The 26,454-nt window shown below is 39.3% G+C and overlaps 1 protein-coding gene across 1 annotated transcript; it reads right to left on the bottom strand.

Moving 5' to 3' along the window:
• Positions 1-13,889: 13,889 nt before the first annotated feature.
• On the bottom strand, positions 13,890-26,438 carry SPA17 (sperm autoantigenic protein 17). The gene is made up of 5 exons (XM_043874327.1): positions 26,290-26,438; positions 25,033-25,213; positions 19,457-19,527; positions 17,599-17,673; positions 13,890-14,203 (listed from the first exon to the last, which is right to left on the bottom strand). The coding sequence occupies exons 2-5, from the start codon at positions 25,184-25,186 to the stop codon at positions 14,060-14,062; spliced, it is 444 nt and encodes a 147-aa protein (XP_043730262.1). The 5' UTR covers positions 25,187-25,213; positions 26,290-26,438; the 3' UTR covers positions 13,890-14,059.
• Positions 26,439-26,454: the final 16 nt, after the last annotated feature.

Raw genomic sequence — 26,454 nt, forward strand, 5'->3', positions numbered from 1 at the left:
GGAAGAGAGGGGTATTATATACTGACCTTCTTCCACACTAATGGGTGTGCTTATTGTCGACACATTTACCAGCTTCTGTGCCAATTTATATTCATTCCCAAGAGCAATGTGAGTTTCAACTGTTCCACAGCATCCACTCATTAATTACTGTCAGACTTAAATTTTGCCAATTTATGAATGAGAAATTGTATCCCATTATTGTTTAATTTACATTTTCCTTAATGGGGAGGCTGAACATGTTTTTGCTGTTTGCTTTTTGGACTCAGGTTTCTGCTCATATTTTTTGCCCAATTGTCTAGTTTTTTCTTCTTAATGAATTGCAAGAATTCATAAATTTTTTTGGTAAAATGTATATGAAAATGTATACATACGGCTGATCCATGTTGACTGTGAGGAGATACCCTATGTCCAAGGGCGGAGAAGCCCTAGCAAGATGGTAAGAGGGGCAAAATCACATTTAGAATCAAACCCCATGCCAGCCAGAGATGATCAGAGGGCTGAAACATACCTTGTGGGCACCAGGACCCAGACACCCCACAGAGAGTAGACAGAACTGTGTCTGAGTGTCTCCTGAGGAGGGATGGGTCAGCAATGGACTGTTGCAGGGGCGGGGGCTCTGGGTGCTGCAGACTTGGGTATGGCACAAGCCCTCTTAGAGGAGGTCGCCGTTATCCCTGCCATAGAGCCACCAGAACTTACACAGGACTGGGAAACAAACTCTTGGAGGGCACAACCAGAACCTTGTGTGCACCAGGACCCAGAAGAAAGGAGCAGTGACCCGAGAGACTGACCCAGACTTGCCCGTGCATGTCCAGGAGTCTCCAGCAGAGGCGTGGGTCAGTGGTGGCCTGCTGCAGGGTTTGGGGCACTGAATATAGTGATGTGTGCATGGGACATTTTGAAAGAGGTTGACAGTTTCTTCATTACCTCCACCTCAGGTCAAATAACAGGGAGGGAACACAGCCCCGCCCTTCAACAGAAAATTGGATGTCCTATTTTCTGAGCATGGCCCCACCCATCAGAACAAGACCCAGTTTCCCCCCTCAGTCAGTCTCTCCCATCAGGAAGCTTCCATAAGCCTCTTATCCTTCTCCATCAGAGGGCACACAGACTGAAAACCACAATCACTGAAAACTAACCAGTCTGATTACATGGACCACGGCCTTGTCTAACTCAATGAAACTATGAGCCATCCCTAGTGGGGCCACCCAAGACGGACAGGTCATGGTGGAGAGTTCTGACAAAATGTGGTCCACTGGAGAAGGGAATGGCAAGCCACTTCAGTATTCTTGCCTTGAGAACCCCATGAACAGTATGAAAAGGCAAAAAGATAGGACACTGAAAGACAAACTCCCCAGGTTGGTAGGTGCCCAATATGCTACTGGAGATCAGAGGAGAAATAACTCCAGAAAGAAGGATGAGATGGAGCCAAAACAAAAACAGGAGATGGTAAGAGTAAACATCGACATTTTAGGAAGCAGCAAACTAAAATGAACTGGAATGGGTGAATTTAACTCAGATGACCGTTATACCTACTACTGTGGGCAAGAATCCCCTAGAAGAAATGGAGTAGTCATCACAGTCAACAAAAGAGTCCAAAATGCAGTACTTGAATGCAATCTCAAAAACAACAGAATGAGCTTTGTTCATTTCCAAGGCAAACCATTCAATATCACAGAAATTCAAGTCTATGCCTCAAAGAGTAAAGCTGAAGAAGCTGAAATTGAATGGTTCTATGAAGACCTACAAGACCTTCTAGAACTAACACCCAAAAAAGATGTCCTTTTCATCATAGGGGACTGGAATGCAAAAGTAGGAAGCCAAGAAATAATAACCTGGAGTAACAGGCAAATTTGGCCTTGGAGTACGGAATGAAGCAGGGCAAAGGCTAATAGAGTTTTGCCAAGAGAACACACTGGTCATAGCAAATACTCTCTTCCAACAACACAAAAGAAGACTCTACACATGGACATCAACAGATGGGCAATGCTGAAATCAGATTGATTATATTCTTTGCTGTGAAAGATGGAGAAGCAAAAACAATACTGGGAGCTGACTGTGGCTCAGATCATGAACTCCTTATTGCCAAATTCAGACTTAAATTGAAAGTAGGGAAAAACCACTAGACCATTCAGGTATGTCCTAAATAAAATCCCTTATGATTATTCAGTAGAAGTGACAAATAGATTCAAAGGATTAGATCTGATAGAGTGCCTGAAGAACTATGGATGGAGGATTGTGACATTGTGTACAAGACCATCCCCAAGAAAAAGAAATGCAAATAGGCAAAATGGTTGTTTGAGGAGGCCTTATAAATAGCTTTGAAAACAAGAGAAGTGAAAGGCAAAGGAGAAAAGGAAAGATATACCCATTTGAATGCAGAGTTCCAAAGAACAGCAAAGAGAGATAAGAAAGCATTCCTAGTGATCAGTGTAAAGAAATAGAGGAAAACGATAGACCAGGAAACACTAGATATCTTTTCAAGAAAATTAGAGATGCCAAGGGAACGGACAGAGGTTTGTGACATTGCACAGGAGACAGGGAGCAAGACCATCCCCAAGAAAAAGAAATGCAAAAAACAAAATGGCAGTCTGAGGAGGCCTTACAAATAGCTGTGAAAAGAAGAGAAGCGAAAAGCAAAGGAGAAAAGGAAAAGTATACCAATTTGAATGCAGAGTTCCAAAGAATAACAAGGAGATATAAGAAAGCCTTTCTCAGCGATCAATGCAAAGAAATAGAGGAAAATAATAGAATGGGAAAGACTAGAGATCTCTTCAAGAAAATTAGAGATACCAAGGGAACATTTTCATGCAAAGATGGGCTCAATAAAGGACAGAAATGGTTTGGACCTAACAGAAGCAGAAGATATTAAGAAGAGGTGGCAAGAATATATAGAAGAACTGTACAAAAAAGATCTTCATGACCCAGATAATCACGATGGTATGATCACTCACCTAGAGCCAGACATCCTGGAATGTGAAGTCAAGTGGGCCTTAGGAAGCATCACTACAAACAAAACTAGTGGAGGTGATGGAATTCCAGTTGAGCTATTTCAGATCCTAAAAGATGAGGCTGTGAAAGTGCTGCACTCAATATGCCAGCAAATTTGGAAAACTCAGCAGTGGCCACAGGACTGAAAAAGGTGAGTTTTCATTTCAATCCCAAAGAAAGGCAATGCCAAAGAATGTTCAAGCTACCGCACAATTGCACTCATCTCACACGTTAGCCAAGGAATGCTCAAAATTCTCCAAGCCAGGCTTCAGCAATACATGAACAGTGAACTTCCAAATGTTCAATCTGGTTTTATTTTATTTTTTTTTTCAATCTGGTTTTAGAAAAGGCAGAGGAACCAGAGATCAAATTGCCAACATCTGCTGGATCATTGAAAAAGCAAGAGAGTTCCAGGAAAACATCTATTTCTGCTTTATTGACTATGCCAAAGCTTTTGACAGTGTGGATCACAATAAACTGTGGAAAATTCTGAAAGAGATGGGAATACCAGACCACCTAACCTGCCTCTTGAGAAACCTGTATGCAGGTCAGGAAGTAACAGTTAGAACTGGATATGGAACAACAGACTGGTTCCAAATAGGAAAAGGAGTCCGTCAAGGCTGTATATTGTCACCGTGCTTATTAAACTTATATGCAGAGTACAGCATGAGAAATGCTGGGCTGGATAAAGCACAAGCTAGAATCAAGATTTCTGGGAGAAATATCAGTCACCTCAGATATGCAGATGACACCACCCTTGTGGCAGAAAGTGAAGAAGAACTAAAGAGCCTCTTGATGAAAGTGAAAGAGGAGAGTGAAAAAGTTGGCTTAAAGCTCAACATTCAGAAAACAAAGATCATGGCAACCGGTCCCATCACTTCATGGCAAATAGATGGAGAAACAGTGGAAACAGTGGCAGACTTTATTTTGGGGAGCTCAAAATCACTGCAGATGGTGGCTGCAGCCATGAAAATAAAAGATGCTTACTCCTGGAAGGAAAGTTATGACCAACCTAGACAGCATATTAAAAAGCAGAGATATTACTTTGACAACAAAAATACGTCTAGTCAAGGCTATCGCTTTTCCAGTGGTCATGTATGGATGTGAGAGTTGGACTATAAAGAAAGCTGAGCGCCAAAGAATTAATGCTTTTGAACTGTGGTGTTGGAGAAGACTCTTGAGAGTCCCTTGGACTGCAAGGAGATCCAACCAGTCCATCCTAAAGGAGATCAGTCCTGGGTGTTCATTGGAAGGGCCGATGTTGAAGCTGAAACTCCAATACTTTGGCCACCTGATGCAGAGAGCTGACTCATTTGAAAAGACCCTGATGCTGGGAAAGATTGAGGGCAGGAGGAGAACGGAATGACAGAGGATGAGATGGTTGGATGGCATCACTGACTCAATGCACATGAGTTTGGGTAAGCTCCAGCTGTTGGTGATGGACAGGGAGGCCTGTTGTACTGCAGTCCATGGGGTTGCAAAGAGTCAGACATGACTGAGTGACTGAACTGACTGATATGAAATATACAAATTAGAATGGAGGATCTGCTGTTGTTCAGTCACTAAGTCATGTCTAACTCTGTGACCTCTGCAGCTCGCCAGGCTTCTCTGTCCTTCATCATCTCCTGGAGTTTGCTCAAACTCAGGTCCATTGTGTTGGTGATGCTATCCAAGCATCTCATCCTCTGTCACCCTCTTCTTTTCCTGCCCTCAGTCTTTCCCAGCATTAGTCTTTTCCAATGAGCTGGCTTTTAGAATCAGGTGGCCAAAGGATGGCGCTTCAGCATCAGCATCCGTCCTTCCAATGAATACCCAGGGTTCATTTCCTTTAGGATTGACTGGTTTGATCATCTTGCTGTCCAAGGGATTCTCACATGTTTTCTCCACCACCACAATTCAAAAGCATTAATTATCCCATAGCCTTCTTTATGGTCCAACTCTCACATCTGTATGTGAGTACTGGAAAAACCATAGCTTTGAATAGAAGATATTAAGAAATACTCTCATGTTTCCCTCACCCAGCTTCATTAAATTGTTGCATTGGTTTTCATTCATTGTCTTCATTTGCTTCAGATTAAAGAAAACAGAGAAACACAGTGGACCCTCTGTATCCATGGAGGGTGCTGCAACCAATTCCCCATTGGTTCCCGAGGGGGATGACTATACACTCTTGAGATCCCTTTGGTTCCCTTCTCTGCTTTTACTCTTCTCTGATCCTTCCACAGTCATCTCTATCATGGATTTAGTGTTTACCATTCTCATGCACAGCTTTTATACTGAGTAGGAGTTATATTCTGGATACTAATCTTTTGTTAATTTTATGCATTTTGAATTGCAAATATCTCCTCTCGCTCTGTGCTGTTTTTCCCTTTGCTTATGGTGTTTTTTTGATATTTGAAAGTTTTAAATTTTAATGTGATCATATTTATCAGCTGTTTCCTTTATGGTTTGTGCTTTTTGTGTCATATTTTTTAAAAATCCTTTCTCTTATCTTCCCTGTACTCTTTTTTGGTGGATGCTTTGTTTTATTTCCTTGAGGAATGTCTGTGGTTCCTTGAGGAAAGACAAAATCATGATTATGCATGTCTTTCATCCTCTCCAATGTTAATAATTCCAGTGACTCCCAAATGGTAGGTGGGAAAGACCAGATTGGTGGACAGTCGCTTGTTGTCTTTCTCTGCAGATCAGGCTGTAGCTGCTGTTCTCTTTAGTCGCTATCTTAGGTTCTTTCCTCTCTTTCCCTTTTTTTTCATATCTACATTTCTCCTTCCCATTCTTTTACACAGTACTCAAAAGTTTAGAGGAACATCAGTTGCAACTGAAAACTACTAAAAATAAAGGGGATTTACCATAAACAGTAAATGCTAGAGAGGGTGTGGAGAGAAGGGAACCCTCCTACACTGTTGAAGGGAATGTAAAGTGGTACAGCCACTGTAAAGGACAATATGTAGGTTCCTTAAAAAACTAAAATAGAGCTACCATATGACCCTGCAGTCCCACTCCTGGGCATGTATCTGGAGAAAAACATGGTCCCAAAGGACACATGTGCCCCAATGTTCATTGCAGCACTGTTTACAATAGCCAAGACATGGAAGCAACTTAAATGTCTATTGACAGAGAACTGGATAAAGAGGATGTGGTACATATATACAATGAAATATTACTCAGACATTAAAAAGAATGAAATAATGCCATTTGCAGCAACATGGGTGGACCTAGAGACTGTCATATTGAGTGAAGTGAGTCAGAAAGAGGAGGAGAAATATCCTATAACATCCCTTATATGCAGACTCTTGGGCTTCCCTGGTAGCTCAGATGGTAAAGCGTCTGCCTACAATGTGGGAGACCCAGCTTCGATCCCTATATCGGGAAGTTCCCCTGGAGAAGGAAATGGCAACCCACTCCAGTATTCTTGCCTGGAAAATCCCATGGACTGAGGATCCTGGTAGGCTACAGTCCATGGAGTTGCAAGGAGTTGGACACGACTGAGCGACTTCACTTCACTATGCAGACTCTAAAAATAAGTGATACAAATGAACTTATTTACAAAACAGAAATAGACTCAACGAATGAATTTATGGTGGCGGGGGGTGGGGTGGGGGGGGGGAAGATGGGGGGAAAGGATAGTTAGGGAGTTTAGGTGTTGGAATGGACATATACACACCACAATATTTAAAATGGATAACTAACAAACACCTACTGGAGCACAGGGAGCTCTTCTCACTGTTGTGCTAAAGCCTGGATAGGAGGGGAGTTTGAGGGAGAATGGATACTTGTAAATATGTGGCTGACTCCCTTCACTGTCCACCTGAAACTGTCAGAACACTGTTAATCAGCTATAAAGTGAAAGTCACTAGGTTGTGTCCAGCTCTTTGTGACTCCATGGACTATACAGTCCATGGAATTCTGGACTGTATACTGGAGTGGGTAGTCATTCCCTTCTCCAGGGGATCTTCCCAACCCAGGGATCAAACCCAGGTCTCCCGCATTGCAGGTGGATTCTTTACCAGCTGAGCCACCAAGGAAGCCCTACTCAGCTATATCTCAATATAAAATAAAAAGTTTTAAATGGTATAAAAAAGTAAAGGGGATTAATTGGCTCAAACAAATAGAAAGTCCTTGGACTTCAGCTTTGATTCAGCAGGTCACTGACATAACACCATCAGTAAAGGAACAGATATGTGTCTTTCCACCTTTTTGCTCTACTTCCTACCGGGTTGGTTTTATTCTAAACTTGTTTTCCCTCTCAAGCGCATGACATTTTTAATGGCTAAGTTAGGATTTCTTGAACTTGACATTAGTGACATTTGGGTTGTCTAATTTGGGGATGTGGGGCTCTGTCTTGAGCATTGTAGGATGGTAAGAAGTGTGTGGAGAGAGGAGCCTGGTGGGCTACAGTCCATGGGGTCACAAAGAGTCAGACAGGACTGAGAGACCAACTCTAACAAGAAGCATTCTGGGCTTTACCCATTAGGTACAAACAGCAGAAATCCTCCCCACCCTGAGCTGTGACAACCAATGTCTCCAGACATTGTCCGATGTCTCCTGGGGCGAAATCACCCTTGGTTGAGAGCTTGTCTCCTAATTAGATAGGTTTAAATCTCATCACATGTCTGGTCTTGGAATAATGAGAGTCGCCTGAAGGGATGAAGGTGCTAATTGGCTTAAGCAGATCTGGATTTATTTCTAGAGCTGGCTCAGCCTTTGGTCTGTGTTGATGACTGGTAGACACTGAGAAGAAGATCTAGGTGAGAGTAGAAAGGAGGACGGTGGGGATGATACTGAACAGTTAAGAAATGGCTCCCCCCAAAAATCTGACAGGAAGCCCAAAGTGACAGCTGAGCGACCTTTGCTACTCTTTCCCACTTTAATATTCAATTGTCAAGTAAAGGTGTGCCTTCACCATTAGCTCTTCCATTGGAATAGAAACAGAGGGAAGATGGATGGATAGACAAACTGGTGTATACATACAATGGAATATTATTCAGCTTCAGGATTTTCAGAAGGAAATTTGCAACAGCATGGGTAAATCTGGAGGACATTATGCGAAGTGAAATAAGGCAATCACAGAAGGAAAATACTACATTATTCCACTGGTATGAGGTGTTAATAATAACTAAACTTACAGAGCAGAGAACGCAATAGTCATTGCCAGGGGCTGGGAGAAGGGGATAAACCGGAAGTTGTTTAATTGTTATAAAATTTCCATTAAGCTAGATGCGCAAGTTTGAGGGATCTGCTCCACACCAATGCCTGCAGTTAGCAGTACAGTACTGTGTATGTCAAAATTTAAAAGGGTAAATCTCACATTAAGTGGTATTACACAAATAAACAAGAAATAATTTTTTTTTTTTAAAGAGACGTAAGAAAACTCTGGAAGGTGTTGGTTATGTCTATTACTGTGGTTGTGATGAAGGTGCCTCAGGTGTTTGCATGTGTCCAAACTACTCAAATAGTACGTGTTAAATACTTACAGGTATTTATATATCGATTGGATATCAATAAAGCTGCTTATAGCTATATATCTGTATAAATCTATGGTTCAAGAAAGACAGGGAGGGTTGAAAGGAGGGAGAGAGAGATATCTGGAGTTACTTTTGATAAAAGTACTAATTCCATCATGAGGTAAGCCCTTCATTACCTCATCTAAACATAATTATCTCCCAAAAGCCCCAAATAAATCACATTGCCCGTTAGGGCTTCGACATATGAATTTTGGAGGGGACACAATTCAGTACATAGCGTTAGTGTTTGGAATTTCGGTACTTAGAATTCATTTAGAGAATAGATAGAAACGTATATTCTTCTGTTACAGACTAGCCTCTGATCAGGTGTGTGCCCATCATAGAATTTTTTAACAGTTAAAGAAGTTTTATTTATTTTTAAAATTAATCTTTATTGGCGTATAGTTGACTTACAATGTTGTGTTACTTTCTACTGTACAGTAAAGTCAATCGGCCATACGTACACATATATCCACTCTTTCTTGGATTTCTTTCCCATTAGGTCAGCGCAGAGCGCTGAGCAGAGTTCCTTGTACTCTAGAGTAGGTTCTCCCTAGTTATCTATTTCATACATAGCATCAACAGTTTACATATGTCAATCCCAAACTCCCATTTCATCCCACCCCCATCCCTGAATTTTGATACAGATGACATTAGAGGAAGAAAAGATTTTTGAAATGTGCAGATATATCAGAGATTTTCACCTTACGGGTTACGTGCCCTGGGAATGGTTTTTGAGACCAGCTGTTTGGAGAGTTGGCGTGGAGGGGATTTACAGGAGAGTACATACAAGACTGATATCTATTAGGATGGTAGGGACTCAGGACTGGATAGGACTGTGATAAAATTGCAACACAAGCTCAGTCAATGCTGCGACTGAGAGCTGGAATGGTCCTGCAGGGTTGCCTCGTTTTGAGGCAAAAGGCCAAGCCCTTGTACCACTGCAGTGACTAGTCAGTAGACGCAAGCTGCCTTGAGGGAGGGTGTAACCTAGACTGAAGTAGCTCCTTACTGCTGAAGGCTTAAGTTAGCCAAGCAATCTAAACTCACCATCAAGATTGTACCGTAGTTACTGTGTTTCTTTAACAATTGCATGTTAGGTCTCCAGGCAAGCATGCTATTGTCTCAAAAGCAAGTTTTCTGATAGCTTCCAAAATTGGTTTAATGCCTGATTTATCAAACTGAGCACTACTTTTTTAAAAAATAATTTTTACTTATATATATTTGGCTGTGCTGGGTTTTCGCTGCTCCGCCGGCTTTTTTCTAGTTGCAGTGAGTGGCTTTCTTGTGGGGGCTTCTCATTGCGGTGGCTTTTTTTTATTGCAGCGCACAGGCTCTAGGGCACACGGGCTTCAGTAGTTGCAGCTCCCAGTCTCTAGAGCGCGGATTCAATAGTTGTGGCTCTTTGGCTTTGTTGCTTCACTGCGTGTGAGATTTTCCTGGACCAGGAATCGAACCTGTGTCTCCTGCATTTGCAGGCAGATCTTTTACCACTGAACCACCAGGGAAGCCCTGAGCCCTACTTCTTAGTAATTTCATTTCAATGGAGTAAAATGCCTTAGTTCTTGGTCAGAATCCTCTGAGACAGGAGCCTTCAAGGAGAGAATGATGGCCAATGTTGACACCTTCTCCTTATATATGATCCCCTTCGGGTAGTGTTGATATACTTCCTCTGGTTATCTCTTGGTTTTGGAGTGTTGACCATCGTTTGCCAAGGTGTGTGGTAATGAGTATGGTGACTGTCCAGATTTTAATTACTATGACATCACCATCTGGCAGGCATTTGCTTTTTCTGCTCCAAACAACAGAGACTGGTTACTCCCAAGTGCATGCAGTTCATTCATGAAAATCATTTCACATTGTGAAATATTGTATTTTGCATGTTAAGTCTCTTCTGAGAGCCTCACGGGCATAAATAACTGTCAATCCCAGTAGCTATATTTGTCTAAAGTACTTCAGATTTGAAATGTTTATCAACATCATAAACTGATACAAATTGGGTCATCATTACACACTCCTTAGACACAGATGGGAAAACAGGATTAAAAATGAAGAGTGAAAGTGCTTGTCCTATGTTTGTAAATAGCTCTTTAGAAATATCCTCATGTCAAGAGAGATGCATGTGGGAAATTAGTAGCTGGCTCCTGTATCGCCTCTCCTCCTTCCCATAAAATAAGGTCTTGGGAAAATTTCACAGGAGAAAACCCACAGTTTGAAGAAAATATGGTCCCTGCTGAAATGTTTTCCAATGTTAAGAAACTCAAACTCAAGTTGTTTTGAGGTACAGAGAGGAATGACTGGGTGAATTTTATTGAGAAATTAGGGAAGTAAGTGTTTATTTTGCTTTAGAAAAATGACAAAAGTGAATGATATTATTGAGTGTGGAAAATTATTAAACATTGAAAGAGATGGTTTAACTAGCAAATTTTGGCATTGATGCATGTTCTAAAATATTTTTTTAAATGCAGCACTTTAAAATGAAGGTTATTTTAAACTAAAGTGTTCTGGGAAATTCCCTGGAGGTCTAATGGTTAAGACTACAGACTTCCACTGCAGGGGGCACGAACTCAATCCCTGGTTTGGGAACTAAGATCTTGCATGCCATGGCAGGGCCAAATTTTTTTTTTTTTAATTTAAAAATTAAGAAAATTAAAGTATCTTGGACTAGAAAAACTGTATGAAAAGGCAAACATATTTTGTTATAGAAAATCTAATCTGACTTTAAAAAAAATGAATGATACCTGTTTAGACGCAGAATCATAGCAACACATCATTCTTAAACTGGGCCTCATTTCTCACTCACAGAAACAGGATCGAGCTCTGTACACAGCGCAACAGAGAACATGTCCCTCCAGATGATATTGGACTTACATTTACTGAAAAGGACGGACTGATGATCGTGACAGAAGACTCTTTTTCTCTAGATACAGTGTTCATATGAAACGTTTTATGAAAAATGCATGTTTCACAGACTCTCACACGCAGCCTCCAACAGAGCAACATTTGTGTGTGTTTTAAAAAAACAATTTCAGTTTTTTCTCTCTCACATGATCTTCATCTTCTCCTAGAATCCAAAGCTCTTTCTTTTGGGAGGTTCCCCTGTCTGCATCGCACAGCTCCAAGGAACAACCATTCAGATTGCAATTTCTGTGGCAGGCGATTTAAATCCCTGCAGGTCTGTGTTTGTTAAGCTCTCATTCACTGTTTTAACTATTTCCTTTTTTTCTCGATACTTCCCCAGCCTTTGGTTGTGACAGAAGATTTGATAGGCAGTGCAGTGTAGTGAGAAGCCCTGTGGAGTCAAATATTGTGAAGGGTATTTGTTGTTTGCTGTCCAGCACCCACTATTCTTTTCCTCTGACAATATTACACTATTTCCTGTAAGGGACTTCAAACTGCCTTGACTTTCAGCCAGGTGACCCCTTACTCCAGGGAAGTGTTGTGAGCAAAAGCCTGGAATATTCTCCTCTGTTGGATTTTCCTGCTTGTGCTTCTGTGACACCATGAGAAGAACATGCCCCAGGTAGTGTTTTCAGCCTAGGCTCTGAATAGGAGATGTGGAACAAAGGACTGGAGATGACTCTTGGGCTCACAGCCTGAAGCAGACCTTCCACAGCCAACCCACAAAGCCTTAGCTTAGAGCAGACCTGAACCTGCTCTTGAGCCTAAAGTCCAGCCCAGCTTGCTTCCTGGGTGGCTCTAGAGGTAAAGAATCTGCCTGCCAGTGCAGGAGATGTAAGAGACATGGGTTCCATCCCTGGGTCGGGAAGATCCCCTGGAGGAGGGCATGGCAACCCACGCCAGTGTATTCTTACTTGGAGAACCCCATGGACAGAGGAGCCTGGCGGGCTATAGTCCATGGGGTCACGAAGAGTTAGACACGACTGAGCATGAGAAAAAAAGGTTTGAAATCATTGAATTTGGAGTGGCTTGTACAGCATTAGTGTGTCAATGACCAAGATAGAGGGAACTGCGATGCTTCATGAGAGAGATGATGGGAACTAGACCAGGGTGGCAACAATAGAAGTGGTTAGGTGCCGGGTAATTTTAGCCATAGAGTCTACAGATTTTGCTGATAGATTGTAAAGGAGGACTCTTGTGCCACAACTAAGACTTGATGCAGCCATAAATAAGTGAATAATATACTAAAAAAAAAAAAAAGCCAAGACAGGACGGGATCTACAAGTAAGTGTGATCACTTGAAAAGAGGTCCAAGGACTAAGGCTGGGGGCATTTTGTATTTGGTGGTTGAGGTATTGAAGAATTAGCAGCAAAGAAGATTGAAAAAGAGCAGCCAGAGAGATCAGAAGAAAATCAAACACATGCTAATAAAGTGTTAATTCATATGCCTTGTCCTAACACCGCCACCATTTCTTTCTTTTCCTCCTTCACCAAAAATATTACCATCCCTAGATGTGTCTGTGTATTCGTGTGTGTCTGCGTGTACACTGACTACATGGAAGACATAGTTTTAATCACTTCCCATGTATAATAGAATTATTGAAAAAGTTAACTGGCATCTTATTTTGCCCTGTTATATATTCACTAGGGAAAAAAATCTTTGTCTCTTCAATCAGGCAGAACATTACCTTAGTCTGCTGGTAGATGGCAACAGCACTAATTAAAAGATAAGATTCCATTTTCTCTCCATTTTATTCTGGGAAGGGAGCTGCAACTTTTGGCCTAAGACATGAGCCCTGCAGTATTTTTGATATTCAAGGGTGGGGAAGCCTCAAAAAAGGAAAACTAAACTTTCCAAAAATAAGGCACTGAGAGCCTGAGTGGTTCACTGAAAAATAAAAGGCATAGGCTCCTGAGTTTGTGAAACATGTACTATCATTTACAATTTAAAGAAACTTGGGGAATTTTACCTAAAGAACAGAGCACCTATGACATGATGATAGATTTTGTTTTTTTGTAAATATTATATATTAGTCTAGTTCTGTGTAGTTCTGGAGAGCAAGACAAACAAAAAACTGCCAGCTACATGAGTGTTAAGAGCAGATGTTTACTGCTAAATCCCAGCCCATGAATTGTGCTCAATACATTTTTTTCAATAAAAGATTGTCTGCATGCATGACAAGTGAAAACCAATTAGTGAAACTTCCAGGGAGACAGGGTTTTTGACTCAGTTTATCTTTCAAATAAATTTGAGTTACTCAAAAACTAAATGGACAATTCCAGAAAGGCAGTGAAATTCTCTACTACTGGGAGTGAAACAAGAGACAAAGGACTATTTTTCAGGGATGTGATAGAGAATAGTTATTCATTAGATAACGGTTAGGTCAGACACTCTAAATCCATCTTTGTAACTCTAAATCCAAGGGTCTCTAGACATACACTTGGGAGAAGTATAAATAAGACTCATGATACCAGAGAAATCTTCAAGAGGCATGTGTTCAATGGCATGTTTATTAAACAAATGCTCACGACAGATTTTTTACAACAGCAACAAATGCTACTTCACTACATCAAATCTCACTTACTAAGAAAAAAAGACAATCACAACAAGGTTGATGGATTTGGATTCTTTTCTTGTTTTCTGTGGGGTAAAGCCAGTCTCCTCACTCGTTTTCCTCTGTTTTCTCCTCTTCAAGATCACTCGATTTCATTTTCTTTACCTCCTCTCTGGCTAAGTGTCCCCGGAAGGCTGCCTGGATTTTGAGAGCAGCATTCTCTTCCATGTCCTTGTCTTCTTCAGGAGATTCCTTCCCGGAAAGGAGAACAAGTAAGAGACTTTTAAACATCCCCCATATTTTGATGCCATAAAAATAAATGCCTAAATTTAATCAATTTAGGGATGTAACAGTCAAGATGGGTCGCTTCCTGAGGGAATTTTACATGTCATCACACTGTATATGTGCCAAATGCTGTCATTGTTGCTTAGTCACTAGCTTGTGTCTGACTCTTCGTGACCCCGTGGACTGTAGCCCTCCACGCTCCTCTGTCCATGGGGTTTCCTCGGCAAGAATACTGGAGTGGGTTGCCATTTCCTTCTCCAGGAGATCTGCCCAACTTAGGGACTGAACCCTTGTCTCCTGCATTGGTGGGCAGATTCTTTACTGCTGAACCACCAGGGAAGCCCCTATGTACCAAAGAGTGAATGCCAAGATAGTAGGCATTTTGTTTTGTCACTCTTTGATGTGTCTCTGCAATAAAAGATTGCTGTCAATTTTTTCCTCCCTGAAATAGCTCCTATTTAACAGCTTCTTATTTAACATTTTTTTTTTGAGGGGGAAATAACTCAGAGTCCTTGAAGCAGGGTAAAAATGCCAAGAAGAATAGTAAGTGTGCTGTTCAAAAGAATGGTGATTACACAAAATGGATTAAAGTATTCTTATATTCTCAATGATGAGCTAATCAGAACCATATATTTAAAATGAAATGCCACAGAGGAATCCATTTAATTCGACAAAATCAGTTTTAACATGATTAGTTGAATTTTTGTATATAGTTTTCTTCTTTAAAAAAAACAGGTATAATTTACAGATAGTGAAATGCACACATCTTCAGTGTACAGGTCAACATACAGCTTTTAATATGATTTTTAAATTTTAAAAGTGATACATATACATTTAAAAACTTCAGTACAGTGGTCGTGAAGGTTTCCTTTGTCTTATAAAGTTCTACACCTAAGAGGAAACCGTTATTACAGATAAAGTAAATATAACCTTATAAAATTTCTCTATATATCAAATGTAACCACATGGGTATATATTTGCCTTTTTATTTAAAGAAATGAGATCATGCTAATCACAATGTTCTGCAACTACTTTTTCCATGTGACAGTGAATCTTGGCTCTCTTTTTCTATGTTATTCACTACATAATTCTGCCCACTTTCTAATGGCATCATTGTATTCCATTGCATTGACGTACTTTGATTAATTTACTCATTTGCCTACTAATGGACCTGTGGGCTATTTAAACCCCTTCTCCCCCCATGACAAAGAGGCAAATCTAGCTCTTGAAATTTATTAAAATGCAAACAGATTGGTATAAAATCCTCTGAAATGATATCCTAACATGGGCAAATGAATTATGCTGAAGTCAAAAATCAATGGGATCGAAATTCAAAGTCAAAAAACCTGTGTAAGGGCATCTGTTAGAGATGTAAGGAAAGGATACTCCCTCCCTTATTTCCTGACCTCCTAGTGTATCTTATGCTCATGTTAAGCAGATGGAGTTGCACTGAAATGAATTATAAAGGTTATAGCAAAACTCATACCCCCCTGGGGAGGGGGATGCCCATTTTGGGTGTCAATTACTGGGTAATTAACTGGGACATTAATATATGAAAAGAAACTCGGAAGTCTGGCTTCAACACTGTAGACAGTGAGTTCTTCTCACTAGGCTTGGTCCTCTTCGATCTGGATGATGAAGCATATAGACAGTGATATGTTTATAGTAAATGTTTAACAAGTGGCTCTTCAGAAAAAAAATAGTCCTGATCTATAGTTTTTATGATGATCTTAATACTCCCACTGCAGCTGATTTCAAATATCAAAGTGATATTTGGGGTGGTTATATAAGCTGAATATAAGCATTTTGAGGGTGGACAGAGCCTAACCCACCATCGCTTGGATAGGCCGTCAGGCAGAATTTTGTAGAGTGAAACGCATGGAAGATGAGTAGCACTCACTGAGTGAAGCCATTTAATTTGACTGTAATAAGTAATTCCCCATGAGAATAATTTCCCCATAACAAAGTTCCTTTGTTATGTCTGAACCTTTGCCACTGTGTGGTGGGGACAGCCTCGATTAGTGAAAAGTTTCCCAAGTGGAAGAGGAATCTGAAGGATCAAGGCTTAGACTATGATTTCGGTCTGTTCTTCTCCTTGGGGAGATTTTCCCCATCTGTTGAGAATCTTGGAAAATAAGATTTTCTTTATAAGGGGAAGAATAGTTTTCTTTATAAGAGGCAGGGCTAAAAATGATCCAGCAGTTAGTACATCATTGTTGCTAGTTATCTAGAAAGCAAAATCATTATTTTCATTTCATTTTAGTTCAGTTCAGTTGCTCAGTCGTGTCCACCTCTTTGTGACCCCATGAACCGCAGCACGCCAGGCCTCCTTGTCCATCACCAACTCCCGGAGTCCACCCAAACCCATGTCCATTGAGTCGGTGATGCCATCCAACCATCTTATCCTCTGTTGTCCCCTTCTCCTCCTGCCCTCAATCTTTCCCAGCATCAGGTTCTTTTCAAATGAGTCAGCTCTCTGCATCAGGTGGCTAAAGTATTGGAGTTTCAGCTTCAACATCAGTCCCTCCAATGAACACCCAGGACTGATCTCCTTTAGGATGGACTGGTTGGATCTCCTTGCAGTCCAAGGGACTCTCAAGAGTCTTCTCCAACACCACAGTTCAAAAGCATCAATTCTTTGGTGCTGAGCTTTCTTTATAGTCCAACTCTCACATCCATACATGACCACTGTATGGATCTAGCCTTGACTAGACGGACCTTTATTGACAAAGTAATGTCTCTGCTTTTTAATATGCTGTCTAGGTTGGTCATAACTTTCCTTCCAAGGAGCAAGCGTCTTTTAATTTCCTGGCTGCAATCACCATCTGCAGTGATTTTGGAGCCCCCAAAAAATAAAGTCAGTCACTGTTTCCACTGTTTCTCCATCTATTTGCCATGAAGTGATGGAACAGGATGCCATGATCTTAGTTTTCTGCATGTTGAGCTTTAAGCCAACTTTTTCACTCTCCTCTTTCACTTTCATCAAGAGGCTCTTTAGTTCTTCTTCACTTTCTGCCACAAGGGTGGTGTCATCTGCATATCTGAGGTGATTGATATTTCTTCCGGCAATCTTGATTCCAGCTTGTGCTTCTTCCAGCCCAGCGTTTCTCATGATGTACTCTGCATATAAGTTAAATAAGCAGGGTGACCATATACAGCCTTGACATACTCCTTTTCCTATTGGGAACCAGTCTGTTGTTCCATGTCCAGTTCTAACTGTTGCTTCCTGACCTGCATACAGGTTTCTCATTATTTTAGCAATATGGATAAGAGACTGGATTCATATTTGGAGTATAATTTTAAATTGAGTGAAGTCATTTTTTTGGGTAGGAACCCAACAGTACATGGAAAATATAACTTACTAAGGCTGTCTTCTCTTTCATAGATGTCTGTGAGTTTTCTTTTCCAGGCTCATGTTTTTCAGGTGATTCTTGCTCCTGGATAGAGGGGAGAGGTCCAGATAGGTAATGTGTCCAAAACAAAAAAGTCTTGGATCAAACTGTTTAAAGATGACTAAAGATTAAATTATTGATAAGTACTAGAGATTAAATACATATTATTTTTAAACAAGGAAAGCTGGTTGGATAAAAACAGAAAACTCTCAAGGGAATAGCATAAACAAATATTAAAGACCAAGGTACTGGTTAAAAAAAGTTTGACCTTCTGCCTTTGGAATGTGTGTAATATTGTTTTATATTAAAAACAAACCATTGTCTTATACTAAAACTTGATATGATGCTGTAACGAACCTTGAACAAAGAATAAAAAAGAGATGCCAATAGTTCCTCAAATAGGAATGAAATAAATCCTATTTTGTTCCATAATGTGTGGTCAAGTTGACTTTTTAATGAAGTTTGTAAATTAAAAACTAAGTCAAAGAAGTAAGTTTTGCTATGGGGAAGGATTTAAATAGAAAAAAAAGGAAACCAGTTCTATCTTGACATTGTTACTGAAATCTTCCTCCCGAAGAGCAGCACTGTTAATTCACAACCTATGGGAAGAGCTTCTTTAATTCATAAAACATAAATTTAAGGACTTATAAGCTCATCAAATAAAGCCTTTAGAATTCAAAAGGGAAGAAAAAACACTCTAAGGTTGCTGTGACTTAAGATTTAAAAATTTTCAACATTATTCCTTTGCTTTCAAAAAAACAGGAACACAGAGATTCTAGTTAGATGGAAATAAAAAGAACACCCCTGTGTCTGGCAAGCACAAATGGATGGAACTTCACTATTGAACTCACAGAATAAGTCTCAGTGGGATTTGCCCAGAAAATCCCCCAATCTACTCTGTAACATCATCAAAATTGGACCTTTGCTTACTAATTCAAGTACCTGCTGATGCTTCATGGCTAATGTATTATCATAGTTGTCTAAAGTAGTGCTTCTCAGACTACATCCAGATTCTGGCGTACCTACAAGTTACTCTGTGGATCCTGTTAAAATTTAACTTCTGATTTGGTAGACCTGGTGTAGAGCTTGAGACTGAATTTCCACCAAATTCCAAGTTGGTGCCAAAGATGCTGGATCACACATGGCCTTTCTCAACCAGTGTTCCTCACTGGAGTTACAGAACATAGAATGCTTTAAGTGATTATTTTCTCAATTTTCCCAAGGATGGTACAGAAACATAATCATTCTGGATACAAAGGAGAGACACTGATTCCTGACATGCAATGGATGCCTTGGGCTTAGGGCTTAATTATTTTGAGGAGCCTTGGTTGAGAAAGGCTGGTTCTGAGAATGCTACTGAGAAGAAGATGGGTTCAGACTCTGAATGGATTGGCTTAATAGAGAAGGCTCTATACCATCTTTAATTCTAATCAGTCTTTTGTAAGATATCACCAATAATGAATAATTGTTTTATGTGTTTTATTTTATGAAATAGCACACATTAATTCAACCACTGTTTATTGCACATCTGCTATTGATAAGCACTGTGATACTCAATAACATTTGCACAATAAGTGAAAGTAATTATTCTATCTCTTTCAAGTACATTTTTCCCGTTGATCATCTGTAAATTTAAGCTAAGTATGGTACATGATTCAGATACCTTAGAAAAGCATTTCTTTCCAGAAAGAATAGCACAATTAAAAAGATTTCATAAAATATTTGTAATGCCTTTCACAATACACATGATTATGGGTGATCCCAAGGATCTCTGTATTGGAGACAGGGAGAAGTATTAACCAAATCCAGAAGCTTATCGGGACCATACCTTGAATGCATGGTTGTTATAGAAGCGGTCATCAACCTTAGCCCCCCATTCTGCTGGATCAAAGCTGGTTTCTAAATAACAAAAATATAATTCCAGACTTACTTTGAAGTTCATTAAAGTACATGCAGACTAGTAACATAATATGCTTTCTTTTTCAAATCATAGGTCCTTTATTGACCCTTGAAAATTCTATTGACATTGTAGAGAGCCTAGTGCTGTGGATATAACCAGTGATGACGAAGAATTAAACATCAGATGAACCCTTGAGGATATTTAGAAAGGCAGTTAAAAAACCTACTTGATGACTTTATAGAAGTTATAATAAAATGGGAGTGGTAGAGAACAAATGCCAATACTTAAATATCAGTATAGAAATGTATTATTATATACTTATAGAAACTTATTATGTGTTAGTAAACATAAGAAAAATGTATAAAAATAAATGCTGAATAGTGAGGAAATTTGGAAAAATGAAAGCTGGGAGAAGTTTTTTCTTAAAAAAAAAGTGGGCATATTATGTAGTCAGGTAGAAGTATTTATATTTAAATAGAATTTTTCTTTAACTTTTCATTATGAAGTATTTCAGACTTAGAAAGTAGAGAGAATAATATAACAAATTGCCACGTGCACATTACTCAGATTCAATAATTACAAGCTCATGATTGATCTTATTTTATTTGTAACTTCATTCATTTTCCTGCCCTTTCTGATTATTTTCAAGCCAACCCCAAGCATCTTACTATTTCATCTATAAATACTTGCATCAGTATGCATCTCTGAGATATAAAGCCATAATGCCATTATCACACCTAAAAATAATAGCAATAATTTCTTAATATCATCAACTATCCAAATTCCTCCCATTATCTGGTATTGCTTGTTCTCAGTTGCTCAGTCATGTCCCACTCTTTGCGACCCCATTGACTGTAGCCTGTCAGGCTCCTCTGTCCAGGGAATTTTCCAGCCAAGACTACTGGAGTGGGTTGCCACTTCCTACTCTAGGGAATCTTCCCGACCCAGGGATCAAACCCATATCTCTCGCATCTCCTGCATGGGTAGTCATATTCCTTACTACTGAGCCACCTAGGAAGCCCCATTATCTAGTATTTTTATTTATTTATTTTTACTGTTGATTTGTTCAAATCAGGACCCAAACACACAACCTTTTGTAATGTCTTAAATCCCTTTTAATTGAAACCTCCCTATCTCCCACCCCACATTTTTTCCTTGCCATTTATTTATTGAGGAAATTAAGTCATTTTTCCTTTGGAGTTTTCCACAGTTTGGATATTTCTGATTCCATTCCCATTATGATTTTTAAACAAGTTCCTCTGCCTTTGAATTTCCTGTATATTTCTGGTTAGATCTACAGGTTTGATCTGATTCAGGTTTGATTTTTTTTTTCCCCAAGAATACTTTATAGTACAATATAGTATAGTATATAGTATAATTTATGGTATAATTCTGTTAGGAAATGTATATCTGGTTGTTTCTCTTTTTCATAGTTTTTATGGGCCTGTTGATAATGACTCGCTTAGATAATTTCTTTAGGGACTGCAAAATGGCAATGTTCTAATTTGATTATTACTTCTCTCTTTTTGGAGTATGCAGCCAAAAATACTTTACCTATTTGGTTACCCTGAAATACAGTTCTTACAGTAATGGCAGGTTAGAGGTTTGACTATTTACCAATTTTTAGATTAATAAGTAAGTTCCTTAGGATCCTCTCAAGGAGTTTTCTGTTGTTTGTTTCGCTTTTCAGTAAATAATTATGAACTAATGAACATTTAAGAAATGGAATGAATTTCAATCCCCTGCATTTATTCATCTTACTGATGTTCTAATTGTCCAAAATTGTCCAGTATGAGCTTATTCAGGTGTTCAAATGTTCCTGAGTCCTATGGATTCAACTCTAATAATCTTTGATAGTTTTCTTACTTTCTGGTACAACAAGGTGATGAGGCTAATCTTTCATGTTTTCTGCCCAGTTCATGGGATTGGTTCGTTCTCCAGGAAGCCCTGCTTTTTGGAAAATGGCAGTTATAGGCCACAGTCTGGGGACCAAGGGCTCACGGGTACTGGGCTGGTCATTGTTTTGAGGACTTAAAAAAAAAGTGTATAGAGCTAGGAAATAACACTGTCACTTTTTAAAGAGAAAATCTACCATGAAGTCACTCTGACACTTTTCAATTCAAATTTAGAATTATAGGAGTTTATTAACTTCTTTCATTTTTATATTTGTATGTACTTTTTCTTACACTAAAAATCCTATTCCTAATAGGATAGTTAATTATTTGCTATGTCCTACAATGTATAAACAATGTATAAAAACTTCAAAATAACTATACTGGAATATTATTAACAGTGATAAATGAAAACAATTTAACATATTTTTTTAACATCATTTCGTTTTTAGGCTATATCCATCAGGAATGCTCAAAGCACTGTGTTATGAAGTAACATAAAATAATTCTTTTCTCTGTGGTCATGTTACCCATGTTAGGTTCATTTATTTCATTTTACTTCTAAATTTAGAAATTGCTGAACAATTTTAATTCTATTTTTATAACTATGTTAAACATACATGATTTGATTTAAGATATAGTCAGAGGAGTCTAGCTTCTATGCTATTCTCTCCACTTTTCCTTCTCCTGGTAAGGGTAAAAAATAATTTTTAATAAGATTTATTCTCCATTTAAAAATGTAAGTGAACAAAAATGTAAGTGAACAGTTATGTGTTCATATCAATACCTCTGTTAGATAATTGGTACATACTAAACATATTTTCTTCTACCTTACTTTTTTCACTTAATATGTCCTGAAGATCACTCTATAGCATCATAGAAATCTTCCTCATTTCATTTTTGCTTGTTTTTTACAGCTGCACATTTATCAGTAGTGTAGACTTACTCAAGTTTATTTTAAAAAACCCCTATGATGAATATTTGGATTGCTTCCTCAAGTAACAATACAATGAAAACTGAATAAAATATGGGTCAAAGGTAAAAATAGATGTAATTTGGTAGATATTGCTAAGTTCCCTCCTTGGGATGGTTATCATTTTGCATCTCCTCCAGCAATGTATATGAGTGCTTATTTCCTCTAGTGTTGCCTACAATAGATTGGCACACGTTTGGCTTTTTGTCAACCTGATGAGTAGAGTTCTGTTGGCGGGTGGTGGGACTTCATTGTGGTTTTGGTTTGGGCTTCTGTTATTCTGTTATCATGGGTTATTTTGAGTACATTTTCATATGTTAAGGGTGAATCATTTGCACTTATTTTTGTGCAAATTGTCTGCTCATATCACTTGCCCATTTTTAATATAAGGTTGTTGTTTTCTTTTCATGACTTTGACAAGCTTTTTATTCACTACATTTATTAACCCACTGTAACAGAATTTGCAAATATTTTTTCCGTCATTTGTAGTTTTATTTTCCATGTGGTGATTTTTGTAAAAGTAAAAATCTATTTCTATGTTGCCAATTTTATCAATATTTTCTTTAATTGCTTTTGGATTTTTAAAGTATAGTAACTTAGCTAGCAAAAATTTTTCCTCTTTTATGTTACAGAGAAATTCATCCATGCTTTCTTCCAGTATTTGTATGGTTTCATTTTTTAAAATATTTAAATCTCTGATCAATTTGGAACTTTATCCTGGTATGTGATGTAAGAAATAGATCCAATTTAATCTTTTAACATCTTTATCTCAAGATCATTTAATAAAGGCCCACCTTTTCCCTAGAGGTTTGATACCACTTTATGTCATATACTAAAACATTTCCTGTCACAAAAAAATCTTCAAGATTAAGATGAGTAATTACCTATGAGGAATGCTGGCAAGGGAATTCTTGTACTCTGTGAGAGACTAGGCTAGAGGACTCTTTTCTGTCTTTTTGGAAAGGTTAAATTCTGATCCTTGTATGATCTCGTTTACAAGAGTGGAAATGGGTGTGGTACTTACATTTTTCAAAATAGCTTTACCCATTTTTTACTAGTTAGAAAGTTTGTATTCTGAGACCATTAATCTCAATCACCAGTTACTTTAATTATCATGATCTGGTGACAAATGACTCACATGGTTTTGTAATGGGATGTTTCTGAGGTCTAAAATCAAATAAACAAAGACTTTTTGTCATGAGTTTGTAAAATTAATGTTATAATAAGAAAATTAAAGTTCATTGCAATTCACCTCTTACTCTAAAGGATTTCTCTTAATAGCTTTTTTAGGCATTTAAGTTTCAGATTGGGTAACAAATATTCACACTGACCGGAAATGGAAAAGACCAGCAATTCAGAAAATTGGCAGAGATTCTGAGCTTGGTTAAGGTAGAGCAAAGAGGAGAAGGAGGTGGAGCTATGTAGTGTGTATGGGTGTTGTTTCAGTTCAGGCCTCATGGTAGGTTTCCTCCCTCTGTAAAACGATTAAAATGGAATGTTTACTTTTACGTGCTTGTGACTATTTCTTGTTTCTTGTTGTTTACTCACTAAGTTGTGTCTTTTTGCGACAGCATGAACTGTAGCTTGCCAGACTCCTCTGTCCAAAGGATTTCCCAGGCAATAATACTGGAGTGGGTGCCATTTCTTTCTCCAGGTGATCTTGCTGATGCAGGAATCGAAACCAGCATCTTGTGCATGAGCAGGAGGATTCTTTGCCTTTGAGCCACACCAGGGCACCTTTACTACTCTGCTGGAATACTGTTATCAAAAGTAATGATAACAGCTTAAACAAAATGGTTGTTCTAGTCAGGGTTTTTAATAGAAACTTATAGCTGAGAATTTGGAAATTTTATTTATGGAGTTTTATTTATGAATCTTAGTCTTTGGACAGTATGGGACCTTGGAAATACAGAACCAGAATATACATTACTTTCCCTAGCTGGAAGTTCACTTTTCAAAGCATTTTTTCTCTGTACTTTTATTGAGGAACAGTTTCATACACCCCTGTGAATACCAACTTATTTAATCTAAGGAGTATAAATTTTTTTTTTACAGCACTTAATAATACTTTCAAGTAAGGAGAGACAGGGAAGAAGACAGTCAACTGCCTGGGAGGCATAGGAACAATATTCAGGAAAAGAGCTAGGCTGGGTGTTCTCATGAGTTCCCCTTCCACCCCACGTGTCCATGAGAAATACAAAGAAGGTCTGGGTGATAAACTAGTAATCTTCAATAATGTGAAATAATGTGATTCAAGGCACCCGCGTGTGTTCTAAGCCACTTCAGTCGTGTCAGACTCTTTGCGACCCCATGGACTGTGGCTTGCCAGGTTCCTCTGTCCATGGGATACTACTAGAGTGGGTTGCCATGCCCTCTTCCAGGGGATCTTCCCAACTCAGGGATCGAACCCGTGTCTTTTAACTCTCCTGTATTACTGTATAAAGTTGGGTACTTTACCACTAGTGCCACCTGGGAAGCCCCTCAAAGGCTGTTTCAAATAACAAGAACTGTTAGTTGAAAACTCCCTGCCTCATAAAGGATTTCTGTGGAATGACACTGGTCTTAAGCAAGTCTCACCATAGTCAAACATTTAGTCTCTATCTCTCTCTTTTTTAAATGCCTATTTTTAAAAAGCTTACTTTCTCTTTTCTCTAGAAGATTCTCAAAATATGCTGCGGCAAAAGCTGGTATATTGTCCGGTTGCTCCCTCAGAATCTCGCGTGTGAGCCCTTCAAGAAGATTTCCAAATCCTTGTGGAATTCGGTAGTGGGTGTTGGAAAATGGAATCGACATCTCCTTGGGAGGAACTGTCTACTGTACCTAGAAATGCATGAAAGAGTACTGTCTTTAAATTTGTCTCATTTCTCTCAGATAATCATAACTAAGACCACAAATTATTTCTGAGACCCCAAATTTCTGGACTTCAATCCTTTCCCCCCCAGTACAACCCAAGTCCGTCCATTTCTTCCAAAGAGTTTTGAAATTTTCCATTATTAGAACATTAAAAATATTTAATAGGTGAAATCATCTTAAAAAATTACAAAAATCACAGATTTTCAGTATGATACTAAGTACTTTCTCCTCTCTCCCTTTCCGCCTTTAAAAGGGTAATTTTTCCTATCCCACAGGAATTTAGAGAATGATTGCTAAAATTTCATCTTAAATTGCCAAAAAAACCCCTTTTAAGGTCTTAAAAAAAAAAAAAGTCAGTCATTGAAACTAACTGGTCGAATGAATATGTTTCAGACTTAAGTCGTTCCCCTGGCTTCCACTTCTGAAGTATAACCTAGGATGCCTCGTTGAAGCATCTCTATACTTGTGGAAGAGGCAGTGCGGCGACAGAGCCAGCCTCAAAAGGTTTTGGGATTCTTACTTTTTTGTTTGTTTGTTTGGTTTTCTGTCTTAGCATACAAGGGCCAGACGAGGATAGCTGCTAAGCAGCGGGTTGGGCTACTGAGTCTGCAAACAAGACTCAGGGACCTGGTCTGTTTGTGACAGAGTCACTGCCGAATAAGCCCGGAAGTCGTGGTAGGGGTCTCGGTGGGGGTCTAGAAGGTTTAATGAGGCCGAATATGTGGACTTTCTTCTTTCTCTTCTTCTTCTTTTTTTTTTTTTTCCTGACGGAAGAGGAGGTGAAGCATTGAATCATTGGTTGTGAAGAGGAAGAAACCCTGGACCGATGTCTGGAGTGCAGGGCGGTCGGAGACGGACCACAGGTCTCCTGGGGGGGGCGGGACGTCGAGGATCTGGGATTCCAGACTCGTAGAATGGGCTACTGGGTTCCCAGCCTGACTTCGGCTTCCCAGACTGCGGGAGGGGATCCTGAGAAAATACCAGAGACGAAGGGAAAAGGCGAGGTCTCTATTTCGGAGAGGAAATGGGGTAAACCGCCTCACCTCTCCGTTCTCTCAAAGCTGGAGCCGATGGTTCGGGTTGTTTTTTCTCGTTGCCGGGAAACCGTTTCCTCCCCGCCCCCGCTCTTTCCACTACGGTGGCCGAAGAGAGGCACGGGCCCGCCCGGCGGCCGCGGACGGCTTCGCGGACTGACTGGCCTGGGAAGG

The sequence above is a fragment of the Cervus elaphus genome, chromosome 2, assembly GCF_910594005.1.
Source record: "Cervus elaphus chromosome 2, mCerEla1.1, whole genome shotgun sequence".
Taxonomy (NCBI): domain Eukaryota; kingdom Metazoa; phylum Chordata; class Mammalia; order Artiodactyla; family Cervidae; genus Cervus; species Cervus elaphus.

Bases quoted from the DNA above. Each gene is read 5' to 3' on its own strand.
- SPA17 (XM_043874327.1), bottom strand. From the start codon at position 25,186: ATGTCGATTCCATTTTCCAACACCCACTACCGAATTCCACAAGGATTT. The intron at 17,674-19,456 runs GTATGGTCCCGA...CCCTCTATCCAG, and splicing joins ATAACAACCATGCATTCAAG to GAGCAAGAATCACCTGAAAA. The intron at 14,204-17,598 runs GTAAGTTATATT...CTTTCCGGGAAG, and splicing joins TGAAAGAGAAGACAGCCTTA to GAATCTCCTGAAGAAGACAA.